A 23,367-nucleotide genomic window follows, 5' to 3' on the forward strand; every position below is an offset into this window, starting at 1 on the left:
TCAGGCTGTACAACGAGTGACCTCACCGAGGGGATGGCCCATGACGTCATGGGACAGCGGGGACATGCGGGATGCTGTGCGGGGACCGGGGCAGGGGGATGCGACCACCACGGCCACCACCACCGCGTTCATTGTGGCTGAATGGGGAATAAGGAGGGGGTTCAGCCCCAGTGCGGGGCGGGGGGCAGCGGGTCGGGGGCCGGGAGCGTGGCGCCGGCAGGAGGCTGAGGCCCAGCCTCGCATTGTTCTCGGGCAGCAGCCGGAAAACACGACGCCCGCCCGGGAGAAACGCAGGCGGAAAAGGAAACCGGGCTGGGGGCCCGCGGCGGCCGCTGCCCTGCATAGGGGGGGCTCGGACCCCCCCCAACCGCCTTCATCCCTGCCCTGCCATGTGCCCAGGGCCAGCATGGGGGAGGTGGGAGGGGGAAAAATCAGCGTGGAGAGAGGATGTTGGGGGGGCCCTGAGGGTCAGTGGGTGACACTTTGCAGCCATCCCCTCCCGTTACCCCCGCAGGGTCGGAGGCCGCGGTGATGGGCTGCGCGATGCGGGGTTTGGGCAGGGGCCGAGGAAGAAAGAGGAGGATGAGGAAGGGGGCGATGCCGGGCAGGGTGACTACAAGTCCCATGAGGCCGGGCGGTGCGGGGGGGGCGCGGGGGAAGCACCGTGCGGGAGGTGCCGGTTCCTCCCCGCCCCGCGCCCCCCCGCGCCCCGCTCCGCCCCGCGCCGCGCCCGCCGCGCCGCTCCAGCATGCACGGAGGATGCTCGCGTCTTGCTCAGGCAGGAAGGGGCCGGAGGGCAGGTACCCGCTGCACTACCTCGTCTGGCACAACCGCGCCCGCGACCTGGACCGGGAGCTCAGCGCCAAGCAGGTTGGGGGGGGGGGGGGGGGAGGATGCGGGGGGAAGGGGGGTACCCCCCGGGCACGGCCCGGTTCGGCTCGGTTCAGCTGATGCAATGGTGCCGGGCTGCAGCCGGGCTCCTGCTCGGGGCTGGGATGAGGATGGAGATGATGGTGGTGGTGATAATGATGGGGTCCCTCGCGCGGCTGGCAGGGCTCTGGGGGTGCTGTGTGTCCCCCCGCATCCCGGGACTGTGCCGGCTGCTCCCGGGGCCGGCTCGGAGCGGTGGGTACCACCCGCCGGTCCCCTGCATCCCCCGGTGAGCGCAGCCCCAAGCATCCCTCCCCACGTGTCCCCTGCTAGGCCTCTGCGGACCCTGCACCCCGACCTGCACCGCACTTCTTCGGGTGCTCACAGCCCCGCTGCTGCCCCCCAGCTCCACACCCTCAGGCTGAGCCCCTGTGGGGAGAGACACAGGGCCCCGATGCTGCTATGGGGTGCAGACCCCAGCCCCAAACAGCCAGTTGGGTTCTTCTCAGCGTGGGGGACCCCCGGTGTCCCCCATCCCGGGAGGCCCCCAGCCGGCGGGTGGTGGAGCACGTCCCCAGGCGGGTTCCCAGCCTCCCTTCTCCCCCGTGGCGTTGCAATTCAGGTAATTAAAACCCAACCCCGAAGACGCAGGAAACCGCAGGCGCTGGAGGGAGGCTGGTGGGGAGGCTGGGACCAGCATCCCCGCTCCCTCGGCCGTGCTCCCGGCACCCCAGGGTGCTGAGGGCCGCGCCGGATGGACCCCGCCGAGGCACAAACCAGGGGGCTGCTGTACCGCGATGCTCCCGCCGGGATGCAGGCGATGGCTCCCGCCACACCCGCCTCCATTGTGGGGGCCAGCCGGGATGGATGCGCCGGCATCGCCCCATCGCCGGCACGTTTATTCCCGTGGTGATTTGGGGTCGTTTTCCCCAGGAGCTCGGTGTGGTGCAGACCAACGCTGGGTGCAGGCAGCGGCGGTGGCTCAGGAGAGGCTGGGGATGCAGGGAGGGTTTCCAACGCACCCTGAGCCTGGCTCTGGAGGGGCTCTGACATGGTCCCTGCTGCCATTTGCAGGGTGAAAGCAAAGCAGGCTCTGTGTGCACCCATGGGTGCTGCAGGCCAGACCCCAGGGCAGGTGGGGGTTTGGGGGCAGCCCAAGCTGAGCCCCCCATCCCTATCCAGGGCATCCAGGGACACGGCTCAGTACACATGCAGGTGTTTGGGGATGGGAAGTGCTGGGGCAGCTGGCAGCATTGCTCCTTTCATGTCCCCATAAGGGCCCTGTGTGGGTTCATTGTCACCATGAGCTCCTGTCCACGCTTGCCTCCACCTGGGGAGTGAGGGCCAGCGGGTCCCTGTGGCAGAGACAGCACAGGGAGGTGGCAGGCAGTGACACAAAGCCCATTGTACCAGGACATCCCACACCACAGCCTGCCCCGTCACACATGGCCAGACCCAGGGCTGCACAGGGACAGCAGCGCCCAGCACCACCTCCCCGTGCTGGTCTGTGTCCCCTGATGCCCCCCGGGAGCAGACACCGGGGTCCCCCACCCTGGGGACAACCCCGGCACAGGGGATGCTCTGTGCCACGTCCTGGCTGGCACGGGAGGAGCAGAGCAGCCAGGGCTGCACCGCTGCCACCCCAGCACCATCCCTATCCCTGTCCCCATCCCCTGTGGGTGCCGCAGCCCCAGGACAGGCACTGCTCCGAGGTCCGTGCTGCAGCCCCTTGCACTGGAGCTGTCCCAGCACCAGGCCCAGGACCGAGCTCTTGCTGGTGAAAACTGGGTCACGCCGTGTCCCCCGGGGGTGGCTCCTGTGCCGCAGCCCCGGAGCGGGGACCCTGATCCCGCCTGGCACCGGGGCAAGGCTGCAGCTGGGGAGCCCCACTGAGCCTGCAGCACCCGGCCCCCAGCTGGGGGGCGATTGCTTTAATTAGAGTCATTTCATTAGCGCAATTAAGCAGCGGCAGTCGCCTGGAGAGCGCTGGAGCAGCACGTTGGCTCCTGGAGAACTGGGGGCTGTTTTGCTCCAGTGGTGCGGGCAGCCTGGGGGGGACTCCCCTTCATGGTGAGGGGCATGGGGATGTCCCTGAGCAGGGATGGGGAATCCCTGGGGCAGAGGGAATGCAGGATGTGCCCAACAGCGAGGCAAGGACTTGCTGCGGGCAGGAGCCTGGGTTTAGAGAGCCCAGACCCCGACCCTGCTCAGCCCCAGACACCTCTGGGGTGCCTGGTCCCAGTTGGCACCTTTGGGTCCTGCATCCCAGTTTTGCCCTCCCCAAACCCCATGCCTTGGTTCAGGGTCCATCCCACTGCCCTCTCCCCTGGCTGCACCCAGCTACCCCTCTCCAGGCACAAGGTACTGGGTTACAGAAGCTGGTCCCCCCCTGCCGCTCCATCATCCCCTGCGCCGTATCCCCAGCTCGGGACGCGGGTGCTCGGGGTGCCCATCAGCACCACGCTGGGGATCCCTGGGGCCTGGCCGGGTGCCCGGCCCTGGGCTTGGCACAGACAATGGCAGCCCCAGCGTGCGGTTCCCCAGGGCCGGGGATCCTCGGAGCAGCCGCTCCGCTCACGCAGCCGCCTGCGGCTCAGGCAGGGGAACACGTGCGCCCGCCGCAGCCACGCTCCGGGCCTCGGCAGAGGGGGGCTGCCAGCGGGTGCTGCCTGGCAACTGGGCAGCGGCACCCCCCTTGCATCCAAGCCACAGAGGGGGGGGCTTTTCCCAAGCTCGCGGCTGCATCAAGCCATGCAGAGCCCCAGGCGCTGCGCCCCAGTGCTGTGCCCCTGCTCCATGCCCGTATGGGTGGGTAGAGCTCAACCTGAGCACGCTGAGCTGTGCTGGGTGCTGGCAGCACCACCGCACTCTCCCCATGGGTCTGAAGAGCAGGGAGAGCCTTTAGGGGTGCACCTCCTGGGGGAGCTGAGAGGATGCTCAACTGAGATGCCATCAGATGCTGGCTGCTTGCGGGAGCTTCACATCTGCATTGGAGGGCAAGGTCTGGCCACCCCGGTGGTCCCTGAGGCCCGTTCCCTCCTGGCAGGCTGACATTGAGCAGCTGGACCCCCGAGGACGCACCCCACTGCACCTGGCCACCACGCTGGGCCACCTCGAGTGTGCCAGGGTGCTGCTGAAGCATGGTGCTGACGTGGGCAAGGAGAACCGCAGCGGCTGGACGGGTGAGCCTCGGTCCTCCATCAACCTGCCCCAGCATGGGCATGGGCATGGGCATGGGCATGGGCACACTCAATGGTGCAGCTCCCCAGGGGACTGCTCACATGGTGCTGGTGCATGCGTGTGGCCACCTCTGCCGTGCCACAGCCCTGGGCAACTGCCCCCCTCTTCCCTGCAGTCCTGCAGGAGGCTGTGAGCACCCGGGACCTGGAGCTGGTGCAGTTGGTCCTGCGCTACCGCGACTACCAGAGAGCCATCAAACGCCTGGCCGGGATCCCCATCCTGCTGGAGAAGCTGCGCAAGGTATCCCCATCCCTCCATCCCACGGGAATAGCAGGGTGGGATGGCGGGCAGGGGGATGCTGGCTCCTCCTGACCCCGCTGGGCTCTCGGCAGGCCCAGGACTTCTATGTGGAGATGAAGTGGGAATTCACCAGCTGGGGTAAGCTCGGGGTAGAGCATTGGGGTGGGAGCGGGAGTCCCCCTGCCCCAACATCCATCCCCATCCCCGGGATGGTGGACGCTGTCCCCCCGCTGTCTCCCCGTGCACCCCAAGCTTGCAGCCCCCTGTCCCCAGATGCATCCCCCCCCCCCAGCTCAGTGCTGTCAGCCCACATCCCTGGCTGGGCTATCACCGTCTCCCCCCAGTGCCGCTGGTGTCCAAGATCTGCCCCAGCGACACCTACAAGGTGTGGAAGAGCGGCCAGAACCTGCGGGTGGACACGACGCTGCTGGGCTTTGACCATATGACCTGGCAGCGGGGCAACCGCAGCTTCGTCTTTAGGGGGCAAGGTGAGCCCGCAGCAGGACCCCCCGGTACCCTCAGCGGGGAGCACTGCGGTGCTTGGGTGACGCGGTTGTGCTGACCCTGCTCCCTGCAGACACCAGTGCGGTGGTGATGGAGATCGACCACGACCGGCGGGTCGTGTACTCGGAGACGCTGGCCCTGGCCGGGCACGACCAGGAGGTGCTGCTGGCTGCTGTGCAGCCCACCGAGGAGCAGGTGATGGGGCGGCTCACGGCGCCCGTCGTCACCACGCAGCTCGACACCAAGAACATCGCCTTCGAGAGGTGGGCTGGGGGCAGCACCGGGTTCATCCCTAGGGCTGGATGGGTGAGACCAGCCATTGCTCACTGGGTTGTGTCACCCAAGGAACAAGTCCGGCATTCTGGGCTGGAGGAGTGAGAAGACAGAAATGGTGAATGGGTACGAGGCCAAGGTGAGGGGCAGGGGTTGAGCTGCCTGAAGGGATATGGCTGGTTGTGGGTTATGGGGTATCCACGTCAGCCATTCCCCCCCCTCCTCATCCAGGTCTACGGCGCATCCAATGTGGAGCTGATCACGCGGACACGGACCGAGCACCTCTCGGACCAGCACAAGGGCAAGAGCAAAGGTGGAGCTGGCACGGGCTAGGGGGGGCAGAGCATCGTGCCTGCTCTTGCCCTCACCCCCTCATGTCCCATAGGCAGCAAAACCCCTCTGCAGTCCTTCCTGGGCATCGCCGAGCAGCACGTGGGGCCCAACAACGGGGTGAGCATCCCATGGGTCTGGGGGGTGCCCCCACAGTTGGACACCCCCCTCACCCCGCTGGGCCATCCCATAGACGCTGATCACGCAGACACTGAGCCACGCCAACCCCACCGCCATCACCCCGGAGGAGTACTTCAACCCCAACTTCGAGCTGGGCAACCGGGACATGGGGCGGCCCATGGAGCTCACCACCAAGACACAGAAGTGAGGGGGCAAGGAGCAGAGTGGGGACCCCCTTATCCTTCCCCCCGTCTCCTTGCCCGCTGCAGAGCCCCCCACGGTGGGGCAGGCAGGGGGTCCCCAGCCCGGCGCCTGTCCCCGGCAGGTTCAAGGCGAAGCTGTGGCTGTGTGAGGACCACCCGCTGTCCCTCTGCGAGCAGGTCGCCCCCATCATTGACCTCATGGCAATAAGCAACGCGCTCTTCGCCAAGCTGCGGGACTTCATCACCCTGCGCCTCCCGCCCGGCTTCCCCGTCAAGATCGGTACGAGGAGGGGGTCTTTTAGGGGTGCAGGTGACGCAGCCGCATTTCCCCCCTGCTTTTTATCCCTTTTCCCACAGAAATCCCCATCTTCCACATCCTCAACGCCCGCATCACCTTTGGGAACCTCAATGGGTGCGATGAGCCCGTCAGCTCCCTGCGGCACAGCCCCAGCAGCGAGGCCCCTTCACCCAGCAGCGACTCTTCCAGTGTCAGCAGCTCCAGCTCCCTGAGTACGTGGGGTTAAGGGGGGACACGGGTGATGGGGTGAGGGGGGGGGCACGCAGAGGGGTACCCAGCCTTTTGGTGCCTGCATCCCATAGCCTCATGCCGCGCGTGTGAGATGGATCCGGCCCTGTTCGAGGTGCCGCGGGGGTACAGCGTGGTGGGGACGCACCAGGACGCCCTGCGGGAGGATGAGGATGATCTGCTGCAGTTCGCCATCCAGCAGAGCCTGCTGGAGGCGGGCAGCGAGTATGACCAGGTGGGTACTGACACCCCTCCCCCAGCCTCCCATTGCCCACCCCATCCCGATGCTGCTGCGGGAGGCTCATCCCACCTTACCCCATCCCTGCATCCCGTGGTGATGGGTCAGCGCTCATGCCATGGAGCTATATTTTGGGGTGCTCGGGACAAAACGGGTGCCGCCCTCTGACCCCCCCCCCCCCCCAACCCCCGTGCCACCATCCATAGGTGACCATTTGGGAAGCGCTAACCAACAGCAAGCCAGGCACCCACCCCATGTCCCACGAGGGCCGCCGCGGAGACAGGTTGGTAAGGTCCAGCCAGCCCCCCCCCCGGGGCAGTGGGAGCGGGTGCTGGCTCCACAGGGACCCCCATTGAGACCCTGCCACCCCCAACCCCCCCAGGACTCCCCAGCACACGGCAGCGCCCCGGCCCCCCGCTGCCCCTGCGCCGGGGGGGGGCCGGGGGCCCAGCGCGCTGTTCCCCAGCTACGCGGAGCAGTTGCGCTTGGCCATGGCGCTGTCGGCGCGGGAGCAGGAGGAGGCCGAGCGCAGGACGCGGCAGGAGGAGGAGGATCTGCAGCGGATCCTGCAGCTCTCGCTGACGGAGAAGTGACCCCGCACCCCCACTGACCCCCCCCCCCTCCATCCCGAGGGGGATGCGGATGCGGCCGCGGCCGTGCGTGGGGGCACAGAGGGGGAGCGGGGTGGGGGGAGGCAGCCCAAGCACTGCAAGCGGGGAGGGGGGGTGCAGGGTTTGGTCTTGGTGTGGGGGAGATCACCCCCCAGAGCTGGGGTGCAGGGGGGGCGCCCCACGGCAGGATAGGGTGGGGATGGGGGGCAGCCCTGCAGAGGAGTGGCAGGGACCAGGGGGGGCAACCCTACAGACTGTACCCACCCCTGGGACCCCCAACCGCACTATGGGGTGCTGCTCGGCCCCTCGCCCTAGGGAGGCGGTGGGGGGCACATCCTGCCCCACATGGGGGTCTGCCAGGTGTGGGGGGTCCCAGGCTGTCCCCTAGAGCTGGGTGGGGGCTCTGCCCGGCCCCCCCGAGCCCCCTCAGCCCAGGCGCTACCAAGTGCACTTACCCGGGAGCTGCTCTGCCTGCCATGGGAGGGGCTCAGCCCCATTGCACCCCACAGCCAGCGTGGGGACCCCCACCCCAGTGCGGGGGTCCACTGGGGCAGCCAAGGGGGTGCCTGTGAACGGCCACCCGGTGTCACCCCCCTTAACCCCCTGCTTGCGTCCCACCTGCCCTGCTCGGATGCCCCCCCCCTTGGCAGCGCTGCACCCCCTCATCCCGGGCACTGACCCCGAGACAAACCTTATGTCAATGGTGCTAACCCCCGGGCTGCTCCTCCTTTGCACATGGGGGGCTGGGCGCAATGGGGGGGGGGGGGGACCGGGCTCGCTCCACTGGGACTTTTCACAGCCGGTGCCCCCCCCTCCACCCCATGCACCCCACAAGTGACATCTGGGCCAGGGCCGGGGGAGCCCGAGCAGCTCCCACCGCGGCCATCACCAATAAATGCTCTTTAATGTTTGTCTCTCTCGGCCTCTCTGTGCCTGCCCCGGGCAGGGGGGTGCAGGCAGGGCCCCCCCCTCCCCCGGCATGGCAGCCCCATGTCCCTGGTACCCGCTACACAGCCATGGGTGGCTGAGCCCTTTATTAAAGAGGGACCCAGGAGCAAAGAGCCGGGTGGGAGCAGCCGCCGAGGGGGGGCGATGGGGCAGTGGGAGGCAAAGGGGGTGATGGAGGGGGATGTAGCACCTGTACCCAAGCACATCCTGGCCATGGGGGGGGGGGTCCAACAGCTCCCTGTGCTGGGAGGATGCTGGCATCCGGCTTGCAGGTCCCTGAGGAGGGATGCTCAGCACCCCCAGCCTGCGGGCACTGAAGTGGGACCCCCTCGGGGTGCCAGGACCCCATCGGAGCAGGATGTGACCGATGCCATTCAGGGTTGGGGCCGGGGGGGGTGGGTCCAGGGTCTGTTCCCCTCCCTGCAGCCTCGGCTCCTGGGGAAAGAACACGGCTCTGGGCTCCTGCCCTCTGCGGGGACTCGGCTTTAATCCCCGGGGGGGCCGGGGCAGTCCTGGCCGTGGCCGCCGCCTCAGTCCGTGCCGTTGGTGAACTGGCAGAGTTTGTTCTCCAGGTCGGAGATGCGCTTCTCGTGCGCTTGGACCGTCTCCTTGAGGGCACGGATCTCCTCCAGCACCTCCTGCAGGGCTGGCTGCTGCTGGGGGACACACACACAGGGTCACCGGGGAGCCCCTTCCAACCCTGCCGCAGCATCCCCGTCCCCAGGACACTCACAGAGACGTTGGGGTCACAACCGGAGTGGCTGCGGCGGGGGCCGGGGGGGGGTTTGTTGTCCAGGATGTTCTTCTTGACCACCTTCAGCTCCCGGTTCTTGATGGGGACGTACCCATCCCGCAGCGAGATGAGGATGGGCTCCGCATCCTTCCCGGACAGCCACTCATCCGCCTCCAGTGCCGGCTCCGGGCCCGGCGTGTCGGGATACAGGTCATCCTGGAAGAGGTCTGACTGCGGGGCGAGGCAGGCTGCAATGAGACAAGATGTCCCCTCTTTCCCCCCCCCCCATCTCCCCTGGGACCCAAGGGGCTCACCTTGCGCGGCACCGTCATGACGATGGGCTCGCACTTGCGCTCATGCAGCTTGAAGAACCTGCGTGGGGCAGAGGCAGTCAGGGTCCAGCCACCCCCTTGTTACCCCTTTGGGTCCCCTGAGCCCCCCCTAAGCTCTTACCTGGCGATCTCACACTTGCTGACATCCAGCCCACGCTTGGGCATGAAGCCCATGCCCCGCTGCGGCTCCTTGCTGCTGTAGGTGTTCAGGTAGTGCACATAGGGCGCCTCATCCGTGATCTCAAAGTACCGGATGCTGCTGTCACCCTGCGGTGTGGGGACGGCTGTCAGCCAGCCCTGGCACCCCCACAGACACGGGTGGCATCGCGGGGTGCACCCCAGGACGGGTTTTACCTTGCCACAGAGGTAGACGATGCTGGAGTCAGCGTCATAGAAGGGCAGCAGGACCCCGTTGCTTGTGTCCATCTCCTGCAGGGCGATGGGCTCCTCGAAGTTGTTCTGTGGGGCCGGGGCAGTGGGGAGTCAGTGGCGGTCCCCAAGCCCCCGGCCATGGTTAGTCACACATTAGGCACAGCACTCTGCGGGGACAGGGCTTGTCCCCCCCCCGGGCACACACCTTGCCATGCCTCCACCCAGCACACCCTACCCTGCTCCTGCTCACCTGCATGACCGGCTGCACCCCATCCTTGTGCTCCCACCCCCCCAGCACTCCTTGCTCCCCCATCCCCAGCACAGCACAGCACACTTGGGAACTTGGCATGGGAAGGGGGCAGAGGTTTGGGGGGGGCCAAGTTCCCAGGGCAGCACTCCATGCGGCCTCGTTACCGGGTCCCACAAGCCCAGCTCCCGCTGGCTCATTCTGGTAAAGCCCGTGGTAAAGATGTGTCCTTCCCGCGTGAAGATGGCCCGCACGGGCCTCAGCCCTTCGTGGGGGGCAAACCTCTCCTGGGGGAAGGGGGAGAGAGTCAGCATGGAGCATGGGATGGGGGGAAAATGAGAGGGGGTCCGGATCCGTCCCCCTGAAGAGATGCTGAGTCCTGCTGCTGGGGAGTGCATGAAGCTCCTGGAGTGCATGTGCTGCTGGAGAGCATCCCTGGTACCCAGAGCATCCCTGGTACCCAGAGCATCCCTGGTACCCGGAGCATCCCTGGTACCCGGAGCATCCCTGGTACCCAGAGCATCCCTAACACCCGGTGCACCCCCGGCTTGGCTGAGCTCCATAGTGTCCCCAGAGCGGTGCTGGCCAGGCAGGAGCCGCTGTCTCATACCAGGTCCCAGAGGGCCAGCTGCCGCTCGCTCATCTTGCTGAAGCCGGTGGTGAAGATCTTGCCATCGGCCATGAAGATGGCGCGGATGGGGCGGACGCCGTCGTGGGGTTTGTCTTTCTCCTGCGCCGGCCGTTAGCGGGTTAAAACCAAACAGAGACGCGCGGGGCAGGGGGTTAGTAGGGTCAGGCAGGCACTGGAGGGGACCCCGCGGCGGGCTGGTGGGGGGGACACACTGGGGACACTCACCGCCACAACCTGCTGCTTGCGGGGGTCAATGATTCGGACCTTCTTGTCCTTGCAGGTGGTGACCAGGAGGCTGCCGTTGCGGTTCCAGCCCACGTTGTAGATGAGGTCGGTGTGCATGTCATCCAGCGCCAGCAGCATCTCCCCCGTGCCCACGTTCCACAGGATCACCAGGTTGTCGCAGCCTGTGGAGGACCAAAGGGGTAGAGAACATCACCCCACAGCCCCCCCCCCTCTGTACCCCGCGGAGGTGACCTGGGGGTCCCCTTTATACCTGCGCTGAGCAGCACGTTGCGGGCGGTGGGATGCCACGAGATGATGCTCACCCGCTTGGAGTGTCCCTCCAGCGTCACCACCGGCTCCGTGATGTTGCGCATGGGGACGTAGTCAGGGATCTGCCACACCTTGAAGGGGGGGGGACACACGGACAGCGGGGTTGGGATGATGGGGATCACCCCACACTGAGCACTAAGCGGATGAGGGCCTCGGAGCCAATTAACCTCATCCTTAATCCCGGCTCAGGCTGCAGGAGGGTGGCGAGGGGACAACAGCAGCGCCTCCATCCTGGGGTGCATCTCTCACAATTGGCGTGCTGATGGGCGCAGGGAAAGGGGTGCACCCCCAGTACCCCCCCCCCCAGCTATTCCTGGGTGCTGAGTCGCCGATGCGGGTATATTTAGCACAAAGTGCTGCATCATGGAGAGAGCAGCCGCCGCCAGCGTGAACGCATGGCACCGCGGCTAAAAATAGGGCAGTGACACTTCACAGGCAAGGGGATGGGGTGGGGGGGCGATGCCCTACACGGCTCCCCCCTGCGCCCACCACCCCCTTCCCACCCGGGTCTGCCCCTCTCACCATGACGGTGGTGTCCTCCGAGGCGCTGGCGATGACGTTGTCGTTATGGGGGCACCAGTCGATGTCCAGCACGGGCGCCGTGTGCCCCGTCACCAGCGGGTGGTTCTTGTCCACCCGTCCCGTCTGCAAGGCCCAGGTGCCCCGGTGAGTACCCAGCAGTGATGGGAGGGTGTGGGGGGGGAACGCTGCCAGGTGACCCCCAAACCCCAGCCTGGCCACAGCGTGGTGCTGTGGCACTAACAGGGACGTGCAGGGGGCCCAGAGCTTTGCCCCTGCCTTGAGGGGGGAAACTGAGGCACACAGTGGGCATGGGCTCACTGAGCATGAGGGCCTTAATGGGACATGGAGGGGATCAATGTGACCCAGGAGAGGTTGGTTTGTGTCCTTCTTGATGACAAGGAGAGATTGGGGACCCCCTCCAAGCCCCTCCGCTGGGGTGGGCAGCACAGACCCCAACCCACTGGGATGCTCCCTACGCTCCCAGGGAATTCCAGATGGGAAGAAAGCAGCCAGGGTTTCCTGCATCCCCTCAGGTGCCCTCAGGACATCACCCTTCAGGATGCAGATCAGCCCAGGCTGTCCATTCCCCAAGCACCCATGAGAGGATGGGGATACTGGGGCAAAACTGGGCAACTCTGGGGCCACAGCAGAGCCCATAAGCGCATCCCCCCCAATACATTCCATCAGGGTCCAGTCCCCAGCATCCTCCCCGCTCACCTTGGCAAGGGGCAGGACGATGAAGGCCCCCCCGCCACCAGACTCCACGATGATGGCCACGAACTTGGGGTTGACGGCGCAGAAGGAGCTGTCACACGTCACCTTGGAGACGCGGATGTCCTCGTACATCTGGTCGGCCTTCACCGGCTGCCCAAACACGTGCCGGAACTTGCTCTGGCGCACCACGCGTCGGCTCATGGCTGCGGGGTGCAGGGTCAGGCCATGACCCCCCCCCGGCACAGCAGGGAGGGGTTTTGGTGCCCTTATCACCGTGATAAATCACCCCTATCCTGGGCACAGAGGGACATGGAGATGGCAGGGATGGGGATGCAGGATGGTGTCTGATGGGGCCCTTATCCCATGCAGGGAGCGGGGACAGCCCCTGTGCTGCAAGCGCTGGGGATGGGCATCTTGTGGCCAGAGACACTTGATGGCTGGGCAGTGACAGGGTCATGCCATGATGCGCTGCTGTGCCCTGTGGCTGTGCCGTGTCCCAGGACCAGCACTGGGGTTGGCACATGGGCAGCTGCAGCAGATAAATGGGGCTGAGGAGAGCAGAGGGTGGACATGGAGGTGCCTAGCACCGGGTCACAGCTTGTCCCCTTGTGCCCCATTCTGCACCAGTGGCCCAAAGATACCTGTCTCAACACAGCAAGCAGGAGGGATGCTGTGCATCCAGCATTGCTTATCCCATGGGCTCCTGCTTGCCCCATGACATCCTGCATGTCATCCCTTCTGCATCCACAGCCCATTCCCCTGGCACTGGCCACAGCCATGCAGCCCTGTGGGTACCCCTGGGTGCAGAGGAGCCCCCCTGTGCTCACCATGGCCCCAGCGGAGTTGCCATCCCAGCCAGGCAGACTGCCCACCATCACCCATCTCTGTCCCAAGCCTCTGCTGCTCCTGGGACCTACCAGAGGGTACTGAGCCCCTCAGGACCCCTGGAGCTGGGGCTCTGCAGCACCCACGAGCTCTTTGGGGACCTCAACCATTGTCGGGGCTGTATCCAGCCACCAAACCTCATCCAGGAGCACCAGGCACCACTGCTGAGGGTGAGATAGGAGCAGATCTGCCCCTCCATGACCAGGCCAGTGGCTTTTGGCCAGGGCACGTGCAGCATCGAGCCAAGCCACATCTGCCCAGCCCCCGGGTGTCCCCAGGGGTTCTTGTGGCCCTTCAGCATCATCGCTGGCCTGGCAGAAGGGGCTGTGGGCTGGAGCCTGGCTACCAAGGGGGCTGGACACTGGCACTGGTGCTGTCAGCCCCAGGGCTGCAGGCATGGCCCCCAGCCCTGGGGAGGGGGGAGTGGGCTCCGTGGGGACACCCTTGGGGTACTTTGCAGCACAGTGGGAGCAGAGGTTGGGGTGTAGGGACACAGGGAGGGGGTGACAGCCTGGCTGGCTGGGCAGAGGGTGTGCAGGGTGCAGGCAGGGCATGGGGTGCAGGAATGGTGCAGGTGAGGAGCAGATGTGGTGCAGGCAGAGTTGAGCAGGGTGCAGGGTGCAGGCTGGGTGCAAGCAGAATTGGACAGGGTGCAGGCAGAGCTGAGCGGGGTGCAGGCAGAGTTGAGCAGGGTGCCGGCAGTGCTGAGCAGGGTGCAGACGGGATACAGGCAGGCTGCTAACGGTCTGCAGGCAGGGTGCTCGCAGGCTGCAGGCGCGACAGCTGGATGGGGTGCAGGCAGGGTCGGATGGGGTGCTAGCAGCATGCAGGCGGGGTTCAGGAGGGATACAGGCAAGGTGCAGGCAGGGTACATGCGGGATACATGCGGGATACAGCAGGACAGCCCCGCTCCCCGCTCCCCGGCCGTGCCATTACGTTGCCACGATTGAATCCGCAGCGGCTGCTCGGGAACGACCAGAGGTCACTGTCCAAATATAGCCATCTCCTGCGGGGCGGCGGCGGGCGCCGCGGGGCCGGGGCTGGGGCCGGGGTCCCTCCGCACCCCCCCTCCCGCCCCGTGCCCGCTCCCCGCTGCCCGCGCCCCGGCTCCCACCTGCGCTCCGCGGCTCCTGCGCGCTGCGGGCGCTGCGCCCCGCTCGGCTCCGCCCGGCCCGGCCCGGCCCCGCTGCGCTCCCCCCCGCACACCACGGCCCGGCCCGGCCCGGCCCCGCTCCGCCCGGCGCGGCTGCGCTCGGCTCCGCGCAGTGCCGCTGCCGCAGAGAACAGCTGAGCCGAGCCGGGCGCCGCGGCCGCCACAGCCCCCCCGCAGCGGGCACCGGGAGGTGGGGGGGGCCCGGCCCGGCCCCGCCTGTCCCCGCACCCCGCCCGGCCCCCGGCCCGGCCCCCTTTGGCCCCGAAAGCGGGGGGCCCGCACCCCCCCCCTCCCCGCACGGTGCATGGGACCCCTGCGCACTGCGCTGCAGCGGGATGGGGAGGGGGAGAAGCCCCTTTGCCCCCTCTGCGTCTTCCTACAGCGCTCTGAGAGACCACGGCGGGGGAGGGTCACCCCCCAGCACTCCGCTTCCATCACCCCGGGGTCAGTTCTGCCCAGGGCTCACGCGGGCACAGGGCTGATGGGCATCCCCGCATCCCTGCACTGGGTACCCCCGCATCCTGCGGCCAGCCCAGTCCCACCGAAGCCATGGCCATGGGCTGGCCCCAACCCCATGGGCTCATAACCTGCCCCCCCACGGAGCAAGGGGGCTGTAAGCCCATAGGGATGATGACCCCACATCCCTGCATAACGGGATGGCTACAGGCACATTCGGAAACCAGATTTGGAATTCAGCAGACGCCTGCCCCGCAGGGATGCCCTGGCCCAAGGGGATTAAGGGATTGTGGGGCTCGGGGACCGGTGGGAGGGGAGCTGCGGTTCCTGGAAAGGCAGCAAAGCCCTGGACCCTACAAGGGCACCGTGTGGAGCCAGGCAAGCATTGGCTGAGCCGGGCAGGAGGGGGCTGCTGGCAGAAAGGAAGGGAAAAGGTGACATCCCTGCTCGCCTGGCCAAAGGGGTGGCGGGGAGGGAGTGGGCTGCAGAGCCCCCCCTGCCTGCCCTGTCCCACTCTGCCCTTGGCCCCATGTCCTATATCCTCAACTCCAAGCCACTTCCCCAGTGAACGCAGGAAAGGGCCTGGGAAGCCTTTCCCCAGCCGGTTATTTGGTGCTTGGATGCGGCTCAGCTCCTTGCCTGGCCATGGCGGGGCTGGTCCAGAGTGCAGCTAAAACCTTGCACCTCCTTGCTTACAAACCAGGGGCCTCCCACAGCCCCTCTGCCTGTAACCACCACCCGCCGGCAGCATCTTCCATGGGGCTGCAGCAAGGTCTGGAAGAGCATCCTGCTTGGCAGCACAGCTCCGCGGTCCCTGCACGGATCACTTGGGACAGGATGGGTCCATCCACCCCTTCTGTGAACAACCCAGCTCGGGCTCCCCAGCCCCTGTGCTGACAGCAGCACGGGAGCACTCATTGCCCCCAGCCCCACAGAGGAGGCAGCAGGCCCGTGTCATCCTCAAAATAAAACTTTTATTTCTTCGGTAACAAGAACATTGAATCTGCACATCAGTGCACGGGTTCACATTTAAAAACAGCTGAGCACATCGGTCATAAAGTCTGGAGGGGGAAAGGGGACGAGCCCAGCCACCAAGGAAGAGCCAGGAGGAGCGGCTCCACCACCAGCCATCCCCGGGGTGATCCCTACGCACCAGCACGGGCGCCGCATCTCCATACAGGAGAACAAAAGGCACTGGCACCACCTTCTGTGCCAACGGAGCTGTCTGCACCTCCGGCAGCACTGGTCGGGGGTCACTACGAGCCTGGAGCCCTCCTGCACCAGCCCAGCGCCTGCCTCGGCCCCACACCAGCAAGGGCTCCGGGGGTCCCTCCCTTAGGGAGAAGCATTGGGGTGCATGGAGCTGGGACCAGATTAAGGCAGGGCGCACGGCGAGGGGAGCAGGGAGCCGTGGTGGGTATGGCTTCCTCCTGCTGCTGGGCTGGGAGCAGGAGCAGTGCCCCGGGGCCAATTCCCTCCTCCAGCACCCCTTCGCTGGCAAAGGGACCCGGGGCTCATCCCTGCCCCATCACCTCCTGAGCCCCTCCTGCCACCGCGCTGGGACCGTGCCCCCAGGGAAAGGGATTTGTACAGGTCACAACTTCTCAAGCAGACCAGACACACACACACACACACACACACACACACACAGAGAGCATCGAGTGCAACAGAACAGTGTACAAACCAGGGTCACACACACGCTATCCGCTTGTGCAAGGCTCACACGTTACAGTACAGCCGGGGCGGGCGAGGGCATGGCTGAGATATTGTACAGGAGTCCATGTAAACAACGCAGCATCCCCCAAGAGGGCTTTGCAAGACCAAAAGAACAGTTGCTTTGTACAAAAATGCCCTTAAAACAACACCTGTCTCCTAAAACCCCTCCATCAGCGAGCCTCGAGCGCCCCATGGTGCCTGGGGGGTCACAAGAAGCACTCCAAGGAAGCAGGGGTGAACCACCACACACCCATGAGCCACCAGCGTGAAGGGACAACTGTCCCCATGTAGTAACCTCTGATGCCAGGGGCTTGGTGGCTTCATTGCCCAGAGGCTGCATGGGATGTGTCCCTCCAGCCCCTTCCCCTTTCTGCCATCCAGGTCTGAGCCTCCAGCCCCCCAAAACCACAGCGATGCTGGGGACAAGGGGACAGCACCACACCTCCCTGCAGGGGCCTGTGCCCCTTGACTGCTCTCCCCAGCTGAAGCACCCAGACAGCAGCAGCGTAGGGGCAGGAAGCAGCATTTGTGGTCTGCATGGAAGAGCCTTTCTATAGGGAATTTCTCCTGAGATGGAGCTGGGCAAAGAAACCAGATCCCCTTCCTCCTCCTCCTCCCTGCTCAAGGGAACAAATGACACAGGGGGCTTCCCCCTCCCAAGCAGATCCTTGCCTCCAGGACATGCAGGCAGCCAAGCACGCTGCTCCCTCCAACGCAGGGCAGTCCTGTCCCTTGCAAGGAGCCTGTCCTTGGGGTTGGGAACGGTGGGCAGCGGGGTCTGGTGAGGTTTGTGGGGGAGGCAAGGCCTGGAGCTGTCCTTCACACGATGACATGAGCCACTTGGCCTTTCCTTTCGCCCAGCTCCAAAGCCAGCTGGAGCTGGCCAGGAGAAGCCAAATGTCTTTCCATGTCCCAAAGAAGGATCTGGCCTCCTGGGCCAGCGACTTGGGTGGCTTCTAGTGACCGAAATGGCCTGCACTGACGTGCTACGTGACCCAGGCTGGGCTACTTCGGGCTGTGCTCCAGCCTGCAGCTAGCACAGGTGACGGAGCCCAAGCCCCTTGGAAAGGAGGGATGAAGCACATGATGCTGATGCTGCTGCTGCTGGAGGGGACACACAGTCCCATGCTGTGGGAATGTGGGACAACCCCTGGGAACTACAGGAGGGCAGAGAGGTGGGATCCTCACCCATTCCCCAGGGCAGACACATGCTGCTTCCCAATACTCCACAGCACTCTGGTGAGGTCTGTTCCCTCTCCAGCTCAAGCTGAGTTTGCCCCAGCATCAGCACCGCTTTCTAGGCACAGCCTTTGCTGCTCCTCCCACTGTGTCCTCTCCATGCTGGGCTTTCAGCAGCTGGAGCCATTCTGCAGCTTCTCTCTGCTTTGCTCCTCCTCAGGGGGCAGATCTGGGCTAGGGCCAAGCACCAGCTCACACCATCTCCTGCCACAGACCTGCCATGGGATTGGAAAGCTCTGGATCCTGTCTGCAAGCGTCTTCCTACAGCACACACACAGGTTGCTGGTATGCAATGAGGAGCTTTGATTTAACCAAACTGCTTGGGAATGACGAAATCATTTGCTGGAGGCTGGAGCAGCCCCTGCAAACAGGGGTTCTCCAGGGAAGCAAGAACCTGCAGAATGGCTCAGAGCAGCCCATGGCTTTGCACATCCAACTGGCACGTCTGAAACCCAGCTTCCAGCAGGAGGGAAAGGGGCAGATGCACTGGGGTTCACCCAGGACCGGAGGAGAAGGGACACATTTGGCAAAGGCTGGCATGGAGGCTCACTTCTGGAAAGGGGAGACAGGTTCCAGTGTCAAACCCACTCCCATTTCTGGGCAGATTACGATGACCAGCACTGAGTTTGAGTAAGATGGGTTTGTTTTCCAGTTTACAGAATGCAGTCTTGCCCTTTTGAAAAAACAGAAAACCACATGGAAATGACAAAAAAAAAAAAAATCTCTATAAATACCATATATACAATTTAGGAACAAAAAAAAGGAATCCAGAGAAGCTCATCCCTCCAGGTGTTGGGAGTGACAGCAGAGAGGACAAAGCTTCGCATTCAGTAGGGCAAGGCATCGTGTAACAATAGGTTTGGGAGTGCCCAGAAGTGCCCGTGAGCAGAAGGGAGAGGAAAACTCAGGCAGCATGAGGAGACAAGGATGAGGCAGAGGGGAGGCAGCAGGAGAGCAGAGGACAGATGATATGGCCATGAACTTGGAAGGCCCACAGCAGTATTCAAGTAATGGGAGGGTTTAAACCCTAATTAGGTGTTTGTTTTAAAAGAACACTCTGGGGTCTCCTCCTCTCACACCATGGTTTGGGGCAGTTGAGAGCTTGGAGGTCACGGAGGAGCTCTGCATGACCTGCACCAGGAGGGGAGCACTGATCTGATCTCTGGGGTTTCGGGAGCCCATCCATCAGGATTTACCCACATGCTCCTTTGAGGATGCACCAGCTGAACCGAGCCCAGGGGGGTTGTCCTGTAGCAGCTTTGTGAGTGATCTGCCAGCACTGCGGAGTTCCAGTTTGCAGGAGTAAAAGAAAGGCCGAACAAAGGGACCTTGGCACAAGCCTTCACATTTATGGGGGCTCTGACCCCAGCAACTGCCCAGCACCATTTCAAAGCATGGGGAATACTCAAGTGAGGAGTTGGGATCCGGTTCTAAGCACAACCCCACCTTGCCAAAGCAAGCCAACACGCACCTTCACGTGATGGAAGTGTTCTTTTAAAACAAAGCACAACCAAACAAAAAGAACATTTGAGGTTATCTGAGTTCAAAAAACTTAAAAAACCCAAACAGTCCTGCAGTCAGAGTCACACACAGAAGAACCAACCCACACCTACATGCGCCAGGAACAGTAAAATGACAATATATATATATAAAATTAACCAATAAAGTGCATGTTCCTTATATTACACCTGCCCCTTGGGTGAACGCGACGCCATGGGTTGTGTGGAGGAACCCCAGCCGAGGGCTCAGGATCACATTGTGTTGTAGAGGGGATTGGCTGTCCGCTTTTTATCACTGGTCTTTTTGAGCCTCCTCAGAGGGTGAGTTCTCCCGTGCTGCTGCCGTGGCGCCACAGCCAGGCCTCGAGCTGGGGACAAGGAGTCCAGGATGTGCGCCTGGAGCAGCGGAGGACCCTCCTCGGAGCTAGTCCACGTTGGATCCATGCTGGAAAACAAGCTCTGCTGGCTGGGGCCGCACTCTTTGGCGTACTGAGCTAGCGGCCTCTCCACTGGCTTGCTCTGGGCAATGCACTCGGTTGTTCTGAGCTGTTCCACAAAATGCTTAGCGGGCTCCGGGGAGGAAAGGCGATGCTTTCCACATGAATCCCTCTCCAACCCCCCCCCGTGACAGCCTCGACCCAGGGCAACGCAGGTGAGAAGCACTGGGTTGGCATTGGAAGAGGCTGACTCCCTCTCGGACAAGTCGTCCTTGGAGAGGTCCAGGCAGTCCAGTTTGGCCAAGGACGCCGAGCGTTTCATGTGGGATGGGGTGGTGAGCCCTGCATGCCGGATTCGAGCCTCTATCTCCTTCGCTCTCTGCTTGACCAGCCCAGGGCTGTTGCTGCGCTCCTCCACGCTGCGGCTGCTGGAGCTGTGGGAGAGGCCATAGCACAGGAAGGAGATGTCCAGAAGGTCCATGTTTTCATCACGTTGGCTGGGGGAGTCCTCACCGCTCAGCTGCCTCGAGGTGCTGGCACCCCGCCTGCAGAGAGGTCTGTCCCTGAATGGGAGAGCTGCATCTCCCTCCATGCCACACGGTGTGACCGGCTCATCATCAGTACCCGTGCTCTGCTCAGTGACACCTTCCAGGTGAATTACACAGGGGTGAGAGGAGTGATCTGGGCTGGCTGAAGGTGTAGAGGTCACCTGGGCAGAGGGAGAAGCAGCACGGAGGTGAGCAGATAACCCAGCACCATCCTCACTGGGGCTGCCCACAGTGCAGGTGACCTGCTTGGGTACCGTGTGCTCCAGTGAGAGGTTTACCAGCGTTGGAGCTCGGGGACAGGTTGAGCACAAGGAAGGGTTCAAGTTTTCATCTAAAGAGGGGATGGCTGTGACCAGCCCGCCCTGCTCACAGCTTGCATTGGGGCTCTCTGCAGACTTGACCATGGGAGTGTACTCGATGATTTCAATTCTCTTTGGGAGGAGGGAGGGCAGGGCTGGCTCCTCCATCCCATCGAATGAGACCACTGTCCTGCGCTGCTGTGCTGTTCCCTCCTGCCCCACGCTGGGCTCTGCAGGCAGAGATTCCTGTGCTCCAGGAGGCAGAGGCAGCTCCTCATTGCCTGGAGCCCGTCCTTTGTCACCCTCCGGAGCCAGCTCCAGGGGTGGCTCCTCGCTCCTTCCCCGCAGCAGGAGCTCGGCAGCAGGAGAGTCGTTCCTGGAGTTCTTGCGGGTGGGTAAGATGCAGGCTGGGGATGTGTGCTGGTGCTCCTGCTCCTGCCTCAAGCGCTCCTCAAACTCCAGGGTGGCTCGTCGGACAGAGCCAGGGCACCACTTGGGCTCAGGGTTCATGGAGCTGCGAGGCTCCTGCTGCTCCCCTCCAGAGCTGCTTTCCTCCAGGTCTAATTTACCAGGAGATGGCTGCAGGGAGGGGGCAGCTTCTTGCTCAGCTTGCACAGGGTCCTTCTCCTTTTCCTGGTGTCCAGCACAGGTTCCTTCACTCTGTTCCACCCTTTCTGATGCCCAAATCGCCTCCACTGGCAGGTCATGCACCGTGTTCCTCTTTGGTGTCTGGGTGAGGTTGGCTGAACCTTCTTTCTGCTGCACAGGTCCTGCTCCCTGGTTGATCGACTCGATCTCTGTGATGATCTCCTTCACAGAAATGGCGTTTTCCGAGTGGGACCTGGTGAGGTTGCCTGTGCTGGGCAGCTCGGGCACCTCCTGCAACACAGAAACAGTACAATTACAAAGTGGATCAGCTGTGCTGACACACAGCAAATGGCAGCAGCTTAAAGGAAACGGGGGTGCACGTTCCCAAAGGAACAAGAAGTGCATGTGTTAGTGTGTGGGGATAGATTACAAGTGCCATGATGACTAATGAAGCATTATTGTCTCTGGGGGCTGCATTCAAGATATTCCAGGCTGGATTTTCACCTAGATTGAGATTCAAGGACTTCTTGTTTAATTGCCCTGAATTCCAGGAGAATTTAGCTTTAATCCACTTAACAAAAAAACTACCTCTATTGCTTCTAAAGGCACAGTTTTGAACTGTGAAAGATTCTGCTCATGTAGGGGAGTGAGCAGAAGTACAGGATAAAGAATGAGACCTGGTTTCCTGGAAGAAAATGGTCAGAGAGGCTCCTGCATTCATATGGATGCTCCTGCCAAATCACTGGAGAGAGTGTTGGCCTATTATATTTGGAAGAGTCTTATTGCCTCACATGGAGATGGAAAAGATTCAAGCAATGCAGCGTGGAATTTAAATAAGAGAGGCTCCCAGAAAACGATGGCCCCAGACAATCAATCCCTGTGAGAGTCCAGGAGGATGGAAAGCAATTATAGGGGAAAAGTACCCCAATTCAGAGGTTACTAAATATTGTCAGGATCGTATCTCTACCCAGGAGAGAAGTGAGCCATGACATGCCTGATCCCATCGCTCTAGGCCTGGAAAGGTTCATTCCCTTCCTCCAGCAGTGGAAGCTCTGTATCTGCCTTGATTTATTATCCCATTGCTGGTGCTTCCCAACCAGGGGAAGGTGCAAGTTTTACCCCATTCTTTGGTGGATTTCTCAAGTCAAGATAAATACCCACACCGGTTCAGGATGTTGAACCTTGGATTCAACCTATCTGATGCAAAGCTCAATAGTTAAGTTTCCCATGAGAACAGCACAGCAGGTCAAGGTTGACTCAGGCAGTGCCCTGCCTCTGCCAGCAAGCAGATGTTTAAGGAAAAAGCACAGGAAAGGCCAAGTATCTAAAAGTGAAGAAGAAAGCATCTAACAGTGCCTCCCCCATGGGCACCCTGCTCAGTGAGTCAGAATTAGGCAATGCCCTGACCACAGCAGGAGAACCAGGTTTGAGCAGCAGTTTCCTAGGAAAAATGAGCAAGTTATTTTAACCTTTTGCTGTTCTTCATCTGTGGAAGAGTCATCTGATGCCTGAGGAGAGTTTCCAGAGCTGCTCCTTCGAGTATCTGCACCCCCATCCACAGCAGGCGGCACTTCCAGCACAGGCACCCTGGAGACTCCGTTCCTTCCACTCCCTTGCTCTTCCATCCTGGAATGGGAGCAAGTGCGTGACCGACTCTCCTGGGAAAGCTCCACAAATTTCTCCAAAGCACTGAAGAAATCAATCCTGTCTGTACTCAGCTCTGTCACCACGGGCTGGGGATTCTGCTGGAGACTTGGGGAGTTCTGATTTGGGGATTGGGGAAAGTCTTTCAAGCACGAAGTGAATTCTTCCATGGGAACCAAGTGCACATTCATATCGGGCTTAAGGGCATCTTTTTCCAGGTCATCCACTGCCAGATCAGGGAACTCTGTTATTTCCAAAGGGTGCTGGAGTTGCATTAAGGCCTCAGAAGCACGGCAGTTATCAGGGGGAACAGAGCCTACACAACATCCTGCCGTACAGCCATTGATACTGTTGAGGTTCAGCTTGTCCTCCATCTGCTCAGCGTGGAAGTCTCGACACGTAAACTCTAGGTGGATCCTTCTCTCCTTCACACACACCTCCTCCATCATGTTGGCATCCTCTGGGAGCTGCTGCTCCCTGTCTAGCTCAGCTGAGTAGATGGGAGACATCGGCTGCTGGTTGTCATTAGTCTTTGCCTCTGAGATCTGGTCGGCTGAGGTGGTGATCTCCTTTTTGTTCAGCTCCAGCCCAGACTTGCAGATGGGCTCGTGATGATCCGAGAGGTCACTGTCCGAGTGCGAGCGCCACAGCTTGTTGTGCCGCTGTTTGCTGCGGGGAGGAAAAGGAAGGAAAA

The 23,367-nt window shown here is 62.9% G+C and overlaps 3 protein-coding genes across 8 annotated transcripts in view; 1 reads left to right on the plus strand and 2 right to left on the minus strand.

The window, feature by feature from the left end:
- Window positions 1–692: 692 nt before the first annotated feature.
- Window positions 693–8,065, plus strand: ANKRD13B (ankyrin repeat domain 13B). 2 transcript variants are annotated; one of them, XM_061363517.1, is made up of 15 exons: window positions 693–870; window positions 3,917–4,052; window positions 4,226–4,350; window positions 4,443–4,488; window positions 4,695–4,838; window positions 4,928–5,117; window positions 5,200–5,266; window positions 5,359–5,440; window positions 5,513–5,577; window positions 5,651–5,781; window positions 5,903–6,060; window positions 6,138–6,290; window positions 6,381–6,541; window positions 6,751–6,831; window positions 6,927–8,065. In XM_061363517.1, exons 1-15 carry the CDS (start codon window positions 760–762, stop codon window positions 7,152–7,154), a joined length of 1,878 nt encoding a protein of 625 aa, XP_061219501.1. In that variant the 5' UTR covers window positions 693–759; the 3' UTR covers window positions 7,155–8,065. The 2 variants fall into 2 exon arrangements, with proteins under 2 accessions (XP_061219501.1, XP_061219502.1); XM_061363518.1 differs by having other exon boundaries at window positions 694–870; window positions 6,751–6,827.
- Window positions 8,066–8,558: 493 nt separating this feature from the next.
- On the minus strand, window positions 8,559–14,354 carry CORO6 (coronin 6). Of its 5 annotated transcripts, XM_061363523.1 has the most exons (12): window positions 14,209–14,354; window positions 12,213–12,412; window positions 11,496–11,618; window positions 10,915–11,044; window positions 10,644–10,825; window positions 10,398–10,517; window positions 9,955–10,074; window positions 9,523–9,627; window positions 9,290–9,435; window positions 9,151–9,208; window positions 8,837–9,067; window positions 8,559–8,756 (listed from the first exon to the last, which is right to left on the minus strand). In XM_061363523.1, exons 2-12 carry the CDS (start codon window positions 12,408–12,410, stop codon window positions 8,634–8,636), a joined length of 1,536 nt encoding a protein of 511 aa, XP_061219507.1. In that variant the 5' UTR covers window positions 12,411–12,412; window positions 14,209–14,354; the 3' UTR covers window positions 8,559–8,633. The 5 variants fall into 5 exon arrangements, with proteins under 5 accessions (XP_061219507.1, XP_061219506.1, XP_061219503.1 ...); XM_061363522.1 differs by lacking the exon at window positions 10,398–10,517 and having other exon boundaries at window positions 8,559–8,753; XM_061363519.1 differs by lacking the exon at window positions 10,398–10,517.
- A 3,882-nt stretch (window positions 14,355–18,236) lies between these two features.
- SSH2 (slingshot protein phosphatase 2) overlaps window positions 18,237–23,367 on the minus strand; it is an 89,577-nt gene continuing 84,446 nt past the window's right edge. The window contains 2 exon segments of the mRNA XM_061363524.1: window positions 18,237–21,320; window positions 22,499–23,342. Coding sequence (XP_061219508.1) covers window positions 19,410–21,320; window positions 22,499–23,342 — 2,755 coding nt within the window. The 3' untranslated portion in view covers window positions 18,237–19,409.

This window comes from Neopsephotus bourkii, unplaced genomic scaffold (assembly GCF_033783945.1).
Source record: "Neopsephotus bourkii isolate Nb327-2 ecotype Australia unplaced genomic scaffold, CSIRO-AGI_Nbou_v1 NB_1154, whole genome shotgun sequence".
NCBI classification, from domain to species: domain Eukaryota; kingdom Metazoa; phylum Chordata; class Aves; order Psittaciformes; family Psittacidae; genus Neopsephotus; species Neopsephotus bourkii.

Excerpts from the sequence above, each read along its gene's own strand:
- ANKRD13B (XM_061363517.1), top strand. The coding sequence starts at position 760 with ATGCTCGCGTCTTGCTCAGGCAGGAAGGGGCCGGAGGGCAGGTACCCG. Across the intron at positions 6,061-6,137 it reads CGGCTTCCCCGTCAAGATCG|AAATCCCCATCTTCCACATC; the intron begins GTACGAGGAGGG and ends CTTTTCCCACAG. Across the intron at positions 6,291-6,380 it reads CAGCAGCTCCAGCTCCCTGA|CCTCATGCCGCGCGTGTGAG; the intron begins GTACGTGGGGTT and ends TGCATCCCATAG.
- CORO6 (XM_061363523.1), bottom strand. The coding sequence starts at position 12,410 with ATGAGCCGACGCGTGGTGCGCCAGAGCAAGTTCCGGCACGTGTTTGGG. Across the intron at positions 10,826-10,914 it reads CAACGTGCTGCTCAGCGCAG|GCTGCGACAACCTGGTGATC; the intron begins GTATAAAGGGGA and ends GGTCCTCCACAG. Across the intron at positions 9,068-9,150 it reads TCATGACGGTGCCGCGCAAG|TCAGACCTCTTCCAGGATGA; the intron begins GTGAGCCCCTTG and ends CTCGCCCCGCAG.